The sequence below is a fragment of the Cavia porcellus genome, unplaced genomic scaffold (genome assembly GCF_034190915.1).
Source record: "Cavia porcellus strain 051 isolate PalLab524CR breed Dunkin Hartley unplaced genomic scaffold, mCavPor4.1 scaffold_12, whole genome shotgun sequence".
NCBI lineage: Eukaryota > Metazoa > Chordata > Mammalia > Rodentia > Caviidae > Cavia > Cavia porcellus.
The window spans coordinates 9,185,795-9,198,167 of NW_026947495.1; the positions used below are offsets into that span (position 1 = coordinate 9,185,795).

A 12,373-nucleotide genomic window follows, 5' to 3' on the forward strand; every position below is an offset into this window, starting at 1 on the left:
CTTGTCCTCCTCTGGTAGAAAACACAGAATGAGAGGAAAGAAGTGAAAGAATTCTGTTGGTCCAGAGTAAAGTCAGACAAAGAGCCCTGAAACTAGAAATCATTATGGCATTGATGAGGTCCTGTCTGGTGGCCATAGAGTAAAATCGAACTTCCTAACACAGAATGGACAGGAAGTCTTGAAATTGGGATAAGGAAGTGGACATCACCAGTACCCAAGGTAATTAGATTTTTAGCATCCCTTATCTTTGTCTCCTCTTTTGAAGAGGAATTTGAGATCTTCCACCGGTTCACAGGTGTAGGGGGGCTCCCATGTGGCCTGAAGTAGACCTGGAGGTGTGTTCTTAGCATGGCTTTTGGAGACAGTTTACAGCTTTACTTGGTTGTGATGAATCCTGGCGTCATATAACCTGTCACCTTCACTGCCGCAGGGTGGAAAAGACCACTGTGTAGGCACCTTCCCACCAAGGTTTGCTTGTGTCCTGTGTATCTAAGACCTTGACTAGTGCCAGGGCCCAGGCAGGAGAGAGGCTTGCTAGGTGGAGTAGGTCTGGGATTTGTCTCAAGGCGGACAGGATTGTTGGAACTAGGCTAAGGACCTTGTCTCCCAGTTGATGAGTCAACTGGGATGTCATTTCTGAGGAAGGGCCCCGTATAGAAGTTCAAAGGGAGACACCCCTGAAACCCAGGCACGTCTTGGCCCACAGAAGGACCACAGTAGAAGGTGCTTCCAATGGGCTTTGTGTTCCTGTCCCAGCATGAGCAGGTGAGTTTTGAGTGTCCCATCGGCCCATTCTACCTGTCCCAGTGATTGAGGCCAACAGGTACAGTGGAGCTGATATTCAGTGCCTAGGTCTTTTGAGATTCCCAGGGTGACTTGAGAACAGAAGGGAGGCCCATTGTCACTCTGGAGACTTTGTGGCATTCCAGACCTTGGGATGATCTCATGCAAAGAACCCTACTTCTTGAGCCTTTTCAGTATGGGTAGAGAAGGCTTCTATCCACCCCGTGTGAGAATCACCCAGGACTAAGAGGAGCCGGCTGTGTTGGCCTCCTGGCCTGTGGGGGAAATCAACCTGCCAGGCTTCCCCTGGATAACTACTTCCATGTTGCACTCCTGAAGTTTTTAATCAGGCATTTGAGACTTGGTTCTGACACTCAATTTACATGCTTTCACCACCTGTTGTATCACTTCAGTCCTCCCCCAGAAAGAAGTCAGCCAAAGTGAGGTGTTTTTTGGTCCTAAATGACAAGCATCAGAGATACTTTTAATTACTTTCTATGCCAAGCTGCTTGGGTTTTAGAATGTAGAATTTATCATAATAAACAAGTAATGGTGGGTACAGTATTGCATGCCTATGATTTCAGCACTCAGGAGGCTGAGGCAGGAGGATGGTTGTGAGTTCAAGGCCAGCCTGAACAGCATAGGGAAACCTCAATTCAAAAATTAAACAAACAGGTGTGCTAGTACATAATGGGTCAGGTGCCATGAAAGTGAGCATTCTAGCTGCACAGAAGCTGCTGCCTTTACCCGCTTATTGGCTCTTCTGTTGTCTACAGGGACAGAATCTGTTCCTCTCAGATATCCCAGGCAGTGAGTGACTGCTGCTTCTCTAGGCCGGTGAACAGCCTCAATAAGTTCTAGAATTTCTGGGAATATTTAACACGAGATCTGTTAGAAGTCAGCAGGCCTCTCTCCAAATTGCAATGAACACATGGATCGCATAGAATGCATACTTAAAATCCGTAAAAACATTTGTCTTCTTATCTCTTGCCAGTGTTAGCCCTTGGGTGAGAGCACCTGCATTCTGAGTCAGTGGTCCTGACTAATGCTCCTGCAAGGCCAATCCCTGCATATCCCACCTTTCTGTGCTGTACAGAGGAGCTGCCATCTGTGAACAGCACATTCCCAGAGTCACTGAGAGGCTGACTGCTTAACCTTTTCCTCCGCTATTGGGTGTGGGTTAGAACCTCTGTACACTGTGCTCACTTTCTCCCAGCTCTCACCGATCAGGCAGGGTAAAGGCTTTGATAGATTTCAATGTTTACACATGGTCCTTTTAACAAGAGAACCTCATACTTTAGAAATCCATTCATCAGAGACCCAGGGGTGGGCTGGAGCCTTAAGAAGTCTCCCAACGTCATGGGGGGTGGATCTTGGTTATAAGAGACCTGCCCTGGGTAACTTTATGAGCCTCTGGGATTAATATGCCTGCAGCTGCTGAAGCCCATAACAGCCTGGTCATCGTTTGGTCATGGTGTCCAGGTCTTTGTTTAAATAGGCTGCTGGCTGGTGGCTGGGCCCCAAGAACTGGGCAAGGACCCCTGAAGCTACTCCCTGTCTCTCAGTAAAAAAGAGAGTATATTTGTCTTGAGTTGGCAGGCCCAATGCAGAGGCCTTTTGTAGAACTTTCTTGAGGACATGGGAGACCTGTTGCATCTCTGGGTCCAAAGAGAGGAGTCCTGTGCTGTGGACAGAGGAGCCTGGCCTTTTCAGCAAATCCTGGAATCCGGATTCTGCAAGACCTAGTCACCCCTAAGAAGGCTCTCAGTTATTTGATATGTTTTGGCAAAGAGAAGTACAAAGTAGGTTAGATTCTCTCTGGACTTGGTGCCCTTTTGCCCTGAAAAATGAACAGCCTTAAGTAGGTGGCTTGGGGTTGACATATCTGAACCTTTCCTTGGGAGACTTTATAACCTCAGGAGGCCAGAAAGTTAAGGAGTGACTCAGTTTCCTCTCATAAGTGGCTGTCTGTGTTCCCACAGACATGGAATCAGTCATACTGTAAGAGGGTGATGCTCTATTTCCCCCATTCTAGCAGGTCTTTGCTAGAACTAGGCCAAAAAGATGGGGGCTATCTGAAAACCCCTGGGGGAGGTCTGTCCAGGGCTTAGCCCACTCCCATAAGTGGGTTTTCAAAGTCAAAGTCATTTTGACTCTCATGCGTCAAGGGGAAGCATCTTTAGGATCTAAGAGGAAAGCAGCTGACTGAGGCCGTGTGAGCAAAATGTAGAGCTCGGGATGACTGGGCATAGAGGTACCACAGTGTCATTAATGAGGCGCGGGTTTTGAACCAGTCTCCACTTATTAGGCCTCTCTCTACTCTGATGATAGGAGGATCAGAAGGAGTGACAGCCTCTCAAGAGTCGCTACTTGAGTAGTCCTTGGGACTATAGTCTTTAGTTCCTCTCTCACGTGGGGATGAAATGGGTACTGTTCCTGGTGGGGAAAGCAAATGGGGTCTTTGAGATGTATCTGGACCAGTGTAGCTGTTTTTTATGTGTCCATCTGTCCACACAGCTGGGCTCACCTGTAATTCTTTCTTTTTTTTTTTTAAATGGGGGCTTGAACTCAAAACTTTGCACTTGCCAGGCAGGTACTTATACCACTGAGCTAAATCCCTAGCCCCACACCTGTAATTCTTAGAGGGGGAAATTTCTGATGAGGCTGTGACCCAGGGGAAGCAGGATTCAAATATGTACTTTGGACAATAAGTCTGTTCCCAACAATGGTGTGGGGGTTTCAGGCACCATCAGCAAAGCAGGGTGAAATGCAGTTCTTGCAGGCTTAGAGAAGAATCTTCCCACTGGGTGTCCCTAAATGCCTTGGACAGTAGCTTTTTACATGCAGCATGGTCCAGGAGAAAATGCAAGGACTGAAAACCAGGGGCCAGTGTCCACCGAAAAGCTTAGGACCTGTTCTCTATAATTAGGTCAACCTGGGGTTCCGCTGTTTGAACAGGAGTGAGGGGAGTCTCAATGTGAAACCCTGGGGACCTTCATTGGGGGTTTTCTTGGCTCAGGGGGCATTGGTCTTTCCAGTGGTGCCCTGGCAGATGGGACAGAACCTGGGAAGCCACAGAAGGTCTCTTTTTGTTGGGCTTCCTCCTGTTGGGGCAGTCCTTTTCACAACCATAGCAGGGCTTGGATTTGGCAATTGGCCTGGAGAGCAGTATCTCGGCCTGTCTCTTGTTTCACGTCTGTTGAATTCCTGGTCACTGCTGTGAAAGACCTTTGTAGCCTCTCAGAGAAGATTGCCCAGTCTGACATTCTTCTGTCAGGAGCAGATAGCAATTTCAGGAGTTGATGGAGAATTCCAGGAGCAGCTTGGGAGATAAATCTATTTTTGAGGATAACTTTTCCTTCATTCCTGGAGAGACTTATGAGGGTGTGTTTGGTCAGAGCATTTTAAGCCCTTGAGAAAATACTGTTGGGGTTCTTTTTCCTCCTGATAAACGGGGCTTAGCAAGGCATAGTTTATCAGATTGACCTCGGTTAGCCTCAGCCCTTCCCAGCAGGGCTTGGCCTGGGGACAGGCTTCCTTCCCCACAGAGGCACGTACCTCCTCCTCATCTTCATCTTGGTTTATCTCATTTACAGCATGTCTGTAGGCCACATGATGGGCGTGTCTTGTCCTCATGGCAGTTCTCAAAATTGTCTTTTTCTTTTCTGGATTTAAGGTTTCATTGAAGGTGAGTCACCCCAAATGAGTCTGAAGAGAGAGGTGACTCCCAAAGGTTTAGACACATCTGTCAGGTGCATCTGTGAAACTTTCCGGATGTTGCCTAGCTCAGCATAAGTCAAGGGGTAGGTTCAGCTGTCCTCTGTGATTGGGATGGGGGGGCATCAGGTTAGCAGCTGGGGCTTGGGGCCTGAGTCCAGGATACTTGTCCTGGAGACTTTCTGGGTTTTGGCTTTTCCCTGTTGCAGCCTTGAGATTGGGTCCCTCCTCACTAGCACAAGGGGAAAGGATTGGTCTCAAAGCAGCTAACACAGGAGGCCAGTGGAACACTGAGACACGTGTATTCTGGATGATTTCTGAGACAGAAAACAATTGGACGAGTCATTTCTCCCTACGTCCCTCCTTTTTGCAAAATAGATCTAATTGATGAATGGTGTTGTAATTTAAAGTTGCCCCCGGGGGGCCACTTTTCTTGGTCTTCTAGTGAGTACCCAACCAAGCCCGAGTATAGTGGAAGACAAGAGCCCTTTTCCTCAAACTTTGGGGATGTAACACTCTCCAGTGTTTAAAAAGACTCCAGGGGTGAGCATGGTGCGATGGCTGATTGTCTAGGCCTCATCTAGAGAAAGAGAGAGGCTGAATGTGAGGGTCTCCTTGCTTCTGGGGACTCCTGGCAAAGTCTCCCCCAAGTCCAGGGGTAAAATTGGGTGGGGGGCTTGTCTGGGCCTCCAGCTGCCCTGCTGCAGGTTTTAACATCTCTCCTCCTGCCTTGCACAGTTGAGACAAGATGTCTCCCACACCAGGAGGCCAAATGCAGCCCCCACTTTCTTCTCTGGCCCCTGCCATCATGGAAATTTATCCATAGTTACCAGGCAGGGGTGAAGGCCAGTGTCCATGAGGACACTTCTCTGTTAAGGCACTTGGACTTGGCCTTTGTGACCCTTTTTTGTCCCTGGTAAGAATGATTGCACCGTGTCTCAAATGCAGAGTGCCCAGAAGGCTGTCTCCTGTAAGGGAGCTGCCACGGCTATCAAAGCTCTTCTGCTGCTATGGGAGAGATACAAGTTTTAGAAGAAGAAACAAAATCACCTAACTGGGCAGGGGAGAAAATAAGGAGATAGACAGCGACTTTGTTGCAGTAAGGTAGAGAGTTTTGAGCCTGTACTCAGGGTCTTTTTGCCCAGCCTCCTTGATTACGTGGCGTGCAGGGTGCTCTCTCCCTGCAGAGTTGCAGTAACTCGACTGGCTGTTCTGGACCAAGACCCCTCATTTGGCCCTGCCCCTTTCACTGCCTGTGTGTGCATTCGAGGATGTGTGCTTCTCTGGCCTCCCTGTGCGGTCCAGCAGCTCAGCAGATGAGGTTTATAGCAGAGTTACCTTCAAGGCCAGTTAGTGAAAAGCATTCACGTGCGCTTCAGTGCTGGCGTGGTGAGCATAATAAAGTATTGATGCACTTGTATACAGGTGTGCGTGTGTCCAGATCATGGTGTATATTTTATACACTAACTGGATTTTTAAAAATGATAAAGCCCCTCCCTATTCTTTCCTTTGTGCTTAGCTGGAGGTGGAAGAGGAGGGACTGAACGTGGTCCTGGAGCAGTTGGGCCAGGTGGTCTCATCAGCTCTCTTCCTGTTTCCCCACTCTGGTTTAACTCTTTATTTGCCAGAAACTTCACTGAAGTCCTTTAACTTTCCCTGCCTGTCCCTGATTTTCCCTACCATGCTTTCTCCCCTGCTTCATTCTTTTTCTCTTTCTTTTTGGTGCTGTGTACCACTGATCTGAACCACAGTCTGTGTTCTGTAATCGAAATGACCAATGGCAGTAGTAACTTCAAAGGCAAATAAGCATTGCAATAGAATATCCTAACTCCCCAACAGTTATTCCATAATGGCTCCAGAGCATCTTCATGCAAAGAAGACTCACTCAAATTAGGAGTATGATGGGGAATAGAGCTGTGGCTGGCACAGAGATGCAGGTGGGAGGAAGAGTTGGCCAGGGCATGCCCTGTCCTGGCTGCCATCTGCTAGGTCAGGTGGGGACCAGGGCACAGGTGTTGGAGGAGGGTGGTGATCACAGGGCATGCAGTGATGCAGTGATGACAGCCACAGTCATAGTCACTTCTGCTGCCTGTGGAGTAGGAAAACCCAGGGGTCCCGGCCAGGAGGATGTTGGCACAGGGAGGTGGGGCTCCTTGCCGTTTCCTTCCTCCCACACCATCATGCATCCGCTGGCACACGCACACCATGGTGTGCACCCACTGCTCTGTGCAGGGGCATGGGGCTTGAAGCAGGCACAGTGAGTGGTCGGCAGTATACACCTGCAGGGAGGATGGTATGCCAGGGTAAGAAGAGAGCAGTGCTGTGTGGGCTGGAGTCCTGGCACAGAAAGACGGGCACTGGGATCCTGGCCAGGGATGCTGGAATAGTTCTCCTGACATCTCCAGTGTTCCCACAGTCGCTGGTTGGAGGTCTTACATGGAGTCGGTCTCTTTGTAAACTGCTGTGAAAGAAGAGTAGGTTGTGGTGGAGGCTGGTGAAGGGGCAGGGCAGTCCCTCACATGGCAGGCCCAGGAAAGGAGTTTGGCTCTCTGCTTGGAGCATGAGATTGGCACATTAGGCAGGGATCCAGCACCAAGGCAATGTTGATTAGGGCCTTTCTTTATCTTTGCCAGGGGACTCTGAATTTAAATTCTTGCCACCTGTGAAAGCCAGGGAACAGAAATGATGTGGATGTCTGTCTCAGTTGAGACACAGCTGTTGCTTAGTGCAAGAAGTAGCATCAGAAATGAATGAAGTCTTCACAAGAAAAAACTGCTGTAACAGTCCCTGGTTTGGCGCCTGTGCTTGACACAGCTATGCTTGTGTCTGGAGACAGAAAGTGCTTGTAGGTGGCAGGGCTCCCTTCATCCAGCGGACCCCATGGGAAGGGGTGAGCGGGCTGAATGGCCCTGCACTCACTGTTCTGCTAGGCATGGTGGGTTCCGAGGCTCACATTCACTAGGGCTCACCATATTAAAAGACATTTTAGAAATAAAACTCGTTTTTCAAAAAATGTCAATAGATGGCTGTTCTGTTCTACACAACATCCAAGGCTCCAGAAAAATAGAGGAAATATATCACATAAAGACAGCAACCACAGACATGCTGGTGTAGTCTGCTCTCCCTAAGCATAGTTGGCCCTGCTTTTACAAGATGTACTCAATATATATGGTGAATGCTTAATTAAAAAATGTTTTTTCACAGTAAAGGACACATTAATCCCCTTCAGAATCTGTCTACTTGCTCCAACACATTTATTCCATGGTTCTTGCCACTTTCTGAAGTGGTCTGGAAGTCCTCTTTTGTGTCTTTATGAGGTGTGTTCAAAAATATGGTCAGCGCTGCTGCTGCTGAGATTCATCTAACAGAAAGCAGTCTCCTGAGGACATCAGGTGTCCACCTATTCACTCCATCTGGCTCTTCCCCAAAGTCAAATGACCATGAGAGAGAAATGTTCTGGACTGGGTTGGGAGACCAGTGCAGCTGTGATGGTGCAGCAAAAGATACTCCTGAAAAAGGGTTCAGAAAGTGACAAGAATCACAGGATTGGTGTATCAGAAGCCAGACGTGTTTTGAAGAGGATTAATAGCAATATGTCTACTGTAAATTTTCTTTGCGGGGGGGGGTGGGTACTAGGAATTGAACTCAGGACCTCATGCCTGCCAGGCAGGGGCTATGCCACTGAGCTAAATCTCTGGCCCCTGTAATAAAAACTTTTAAAGTTAAACACTCATTTAAAAAAAATTTTTAATAGTACCAGGGATCGAACTCATGACCACCTGCTTGCAAGGCAGGTGCTTATACCGCTGAGCTAAATCCCCAGCCCTAACACTCATATTTTTTTATTATACCTCATAGACAGAGTCCTTGTGACCATCCCAGCCTTGGGGTTGGGCAGCTTTCTTTTCTGCCTCCCAAGGTGAGCCTCCTTGCAGTGTGAGACTCTTGCCAAGGCTGCAGGCAGAGTCCTGGACTCTTCTCCTGAGAGTGACGTTGGCTACCTTGTGCAGTCGATGGTGACCTGCCTAATGCATACTCTGCCCCCTACAGGCACCTCTGCCGGCCTTGCCACAGCCGTGAGAAGGCCAAGGGCTTGGGCAAGTACATCTGTCAGCGGTGCCACCTGGTCATTGATGAGCAGCCCCTCATGTTCAGGAACGATGCCTACCACCCAGACCACTTCAGCTGTACCCACTGTGGGTAGGTGCTCAGCCCTATCCCTGCGGTCAGGCTGGGTAGAAGCTCAGGGCTGCCACAGAGCAGGGGCAGTGATGTGGCAGGAGGATGTCGGGAGGGTTGTGTGCAGAGCTCCGAGGCAGGATGGAGTGGGGCTGGGAGGTCCTCTCCGCAGAACTCTATTCGGGGACAGACTGCAGGGACCACGGCTGAAATGAAGGACAGGAAAGGGATAGAGGGAGTGGTTGGTGCTGGTGTTGGACAGGGGCAGGGGATAGAGAAGGCTCAGAGCTATCCCCTCGAGTCCCTTTCGTGCCTGTCCCAGACACCCAGTCTGGTTTGGAGGAGGAAGCCGGAGAACAGACCTGCTTCTCAGAGGGCTCGGAGCACAGAACACAGATGCCTGTCTGCTGGCCTGTGTGGGAAGTCTGTGCTCCAGGGCCTGTTTGTGTGCTCACAGGAAGTCTCTAAGGAGGCCAGAGATCAGAGCATGCCACTCACCTTCCCGCCTTCCTGCCTGCCCGCCTGCCTGCCTGCCCAAGTGGCACCTCTCGGCTGGGGCCCTTGGGCTGGAGGGGCTGGAGTGACCCTGCAGAAGGGCACAGTGGCACTTGGGGCTTCTGCTGTCTTCCAGGAAAGAGCTGACTGCTGAGGCCCGAGAGCTGAAGGGTGAGCTCTACTGCTTGCCCTGCCATGACAAGATGGGCGTCCCCATCTGTGGGGCCTGCCGCCGGCCCATCGAGGGCCGTGTGGTCAATGCACTGGGCAAGCAGTGGCATGTGGAGGTGAGCTGGGGAGGGACTCGGGGCTTCAGGTGGGGTTCCTGCCCCTCCGTCACACCTCAGTCCAAGTTGCGCCCTGGCTCCAGCAAGAACCTTTCTATGAGCGCTGCCTCTCCTGGGACCTCAACCTGTCCATGGGAACTTGGGAAACCAGAGCCTGCAGACCAGTCTGGTAGCAGAGCCCATCTTCGCCTTCATGGCTTCATGGCTTTTAGAAGATTTCAGAGTCAGGAGGAAACCTGGGAGGCTGTGGTTGGCCAACTGCTATGCACACGGCCGTGGGTAGACCTGGCGTGGGTGGGCTTCTTGGGTGGGCATGTGGGTTGGCTGGAGCTCTCCCCAGACTGAGCTCCCTTAACACCTGTGTGCACCTGGTATTCTCCAGGGGCCTGGCCATCTCTGTGTCTAGAAGCCACACATTGGTGGCCTGCTTAAGAAGACCCTTCCAGAGGTGGGGGCCCACGATGCCTGCCCCTGACCCTGGAGGAGGCTGTGTCCTCACATGTGGAGCACACATGCTGCTTGGTGACCAGGGCTGTGAGAACACTAGAGGGGATGACCCAACCACAGCAGCACAGCTCCCACCTCGGAGGGCCACTGTGCCCCAGCAGGCAGCTGAGCAGGGAGCCCACGCCAGAGAACACAGTGATATAGGATGTCACCATGGATGCATTCGAGGGGACTGGGGGCTCTTGAGCGCCCCTGCCAGCTGTGAGCCTGCCTGCCCTCTGGCCCATGGCTCCTGGGGTTTCCACCTGGCCCTGACACCTGCCAGCTGCCTTCTGCCCCTGCAGCACTTCGTGTGTGCCAAGTGTGAGAAGCCCTTCCTTGGACACCGGCACTATGAGAAGAAGGGTCTGGCCTACTGTGAGACCCACTACAACCAGGTGGGCGCAGGCTGGGTGCTGCGGAGGGAGCTGGGCTGGGCTGCTGTGTGTGCCAAGCACTGTGGCTTGGCTCAGGATCCCAGGATGTGGGCAGCTCTCTCTACCTGGGAGTCTCACAGGAAAAATGTGCCCTTTGGGCAAGACTTGTGAGGACAAACCAGACGACAGTGCGAATATGGGCTTGTGGGGTGATCCTCCGCCACCCCTCATCCCGCTGCTCTGGTTCAGGAGGTGGAGGGGCTGCCCCAAACCCCACTCTCACAGGACACTAGCAGGAGCAGTCCTGGAGAGCAGAGCCTTGGCACGGGGTCTCCGCAGGGCGGAGCTAGTGAGCCAAGGCTGCACCTAGCAGAGAGGCAGTGCGAGGCCCTGGCTGGGTGTGAAGCGTGCAGCCCACACTGACGGTGTGCTGTGCCCGCAGCTCTTCGGGGATGTCTGCTACAGCTGCAGCCATGTGATTGAGGGCGATGGTGAGCCCCCCATCCTCCCTGCCCATGCGCTCTGCAGCTGTGGGCCCAGCTGGTCTCTACACAGCTGGGCCTGTGCAGGGCCTGCTAAGCCCCCTCTCCCCTCACAGTGGTGTCAGCCCTCAACAAGGCCTGGTGTGTGAACTGCTTCTCCTGCTCCACCTGCAACAGCAAGCTCACCCTCAAGTGAGTCACTGCCTCCCTTTTGGGAGCAGGCCCAGGGGCCCCAGGGCACAGAGAGGGGTGGAAACACACCTGGGAGGGAAGGTCATCTGGCCCAGGGAAAAGCAGGTGCGAAGGAAGTGTGTCAGACAGCAGGCTGTCACTGAGGCCTGCGGAGGCAAGCTGGGAGAGAGGAGCTAGGTAGGACCCAGTATCCAAGGGCAGCGGGGACCCACAGAGGATTCTGGAGCATCAGAGCCTGAGAGGCCAGTAGGAAAGAAGGGTGTCTGGGCCTGGCTTGCTAGCTGGGGGCAGCTCAGAGGGGGGAGGCAGGAGCCTGCTCAGGGTTGGTGGGGCATGGACCGTTGAGCTTCACTGCAGGAACAAGTTCGTGGAGTTTGACATGAAGCCTGTGTGTAAGAAGTGCTACGAGAAGTTCCCGCTGGAGCTGAAGAAGCGGCTGAAGAAGCTGGCGGACCTGGCCTCCCGCAAGGCCCAGCCCAAGCCTGTGGATGTGAATTCTGCCTGAAGGCTCTGGCCTGCTGGTGCCCGATGGCCTGCTTCACCGCCGCCTCCCTCCCGCTTCCTGCTGCCATGCTGCTCCTGTCACTTCTCAGCCGCCTTCCTGCCTCCTCCTTTCTGCCCCATGTTTGCTTCTTCCCTCTGCAGCTTATGGCTTCCTGTCTGTGTGGCAGCTGCTCCACACCTAACAGCCGCTTCCACCTGTCCCCATGAGCATCAGGGACAGCAGCAAATTGGGGCTGGGTGCCCGCTCCTGCTTGAACCACAGCTGCTGCCCACACGTCCTTGCCCGGGGCCTGGTGGCACCACTGTCATGGAAGCGTGGGCCCCAGAGCCTCACACTGTGTGCCTGTGGTGGCCCAGCAGTGGAGGCCTCCAGGAAACCCTCAGCCTGTTGCTGCATGGCCACTTGGATCCCTGCAGCCGCACGGGGCCAGCAAGCCCTGCCATCCTTGCTCATTAGCCAGTTAGAAGGATGACAGCAGCTCCCTCCATCCCCCGCTTCTGAACCCCGACACCCACATGGTACCCCAGGTCCACTGTGCTTGCTCTCTGTGGCACCTCAGGCCGAACTGAGCCTCTGTACAGAGCCCGGGCGGGAGGGATGGGGTCACAGGTGGTGCCCACTTCAAAGTGACCCCGGTGGCCAGTGGGCCCTGGCTGGAGGCTTACACTCACACAATGAAGTCTGATCCACTGCCAGCAGTTGCCCATGTGCTTTGTGGGGGCTATGTGGAACAGGTGGGGTGACTGTGGAGGCTCTGGAGCAGAGCTTGCTCAGATCAGGGGAAAGGCCAGGTGGCAGGTGGGGAGCACAGGGTCCTAGCCTGCCGGTCCATGGAGGCCAGTGTGGAGGTGCATGCTGCAGGGCCCTGTG

The 12,373-nt window shown here is 52.6% G+C and overlaps 1 protein-coding gene across 6 annotated transcripts in view; it reads left to right on the top strand.

The window, feature by feature from the left end:
* The window catches only part of Lims2 (LIM zinc finger domain containing 2), a 38,374-nt gene extending 26,176 nt beyond the window's left edge, over positions 1-12,198 (top strand). For all 6 annotated transcript variants that reach the window (XM_005007728.4, XM_005007727.4, XM_013142445.3 and 3 more), the window contains 6 exons: positions 8,551-8,700; positions 9,311-9,461; positions 10,253-10,345; positions 10,767-10,815; positions 10,923-10,998; positions 11,356-12,198. In XM_005007728.4, coding sequence (XP_005007785.1) covers positions 8,551-8,700; positions 9,311-9,461; positions 10,253-10,345; positions 10,767-10,815; positions 10,923-10,998; positions 11,356-11,503 — 667 coding nt within the window. In that variant the 3' untranslated portion in view covers positions 11,504-12,198. The remainder of the gene's footprint in view (positions 1-8,550; positions 8,701-9,310; positions 9,462-10,252; positions 10,346-10,766; positions 10,816-10,922; positions 10,999-11,355) is intronic.
* Positions 12,199-12,373: the final 175 nt, after the last annotated feature.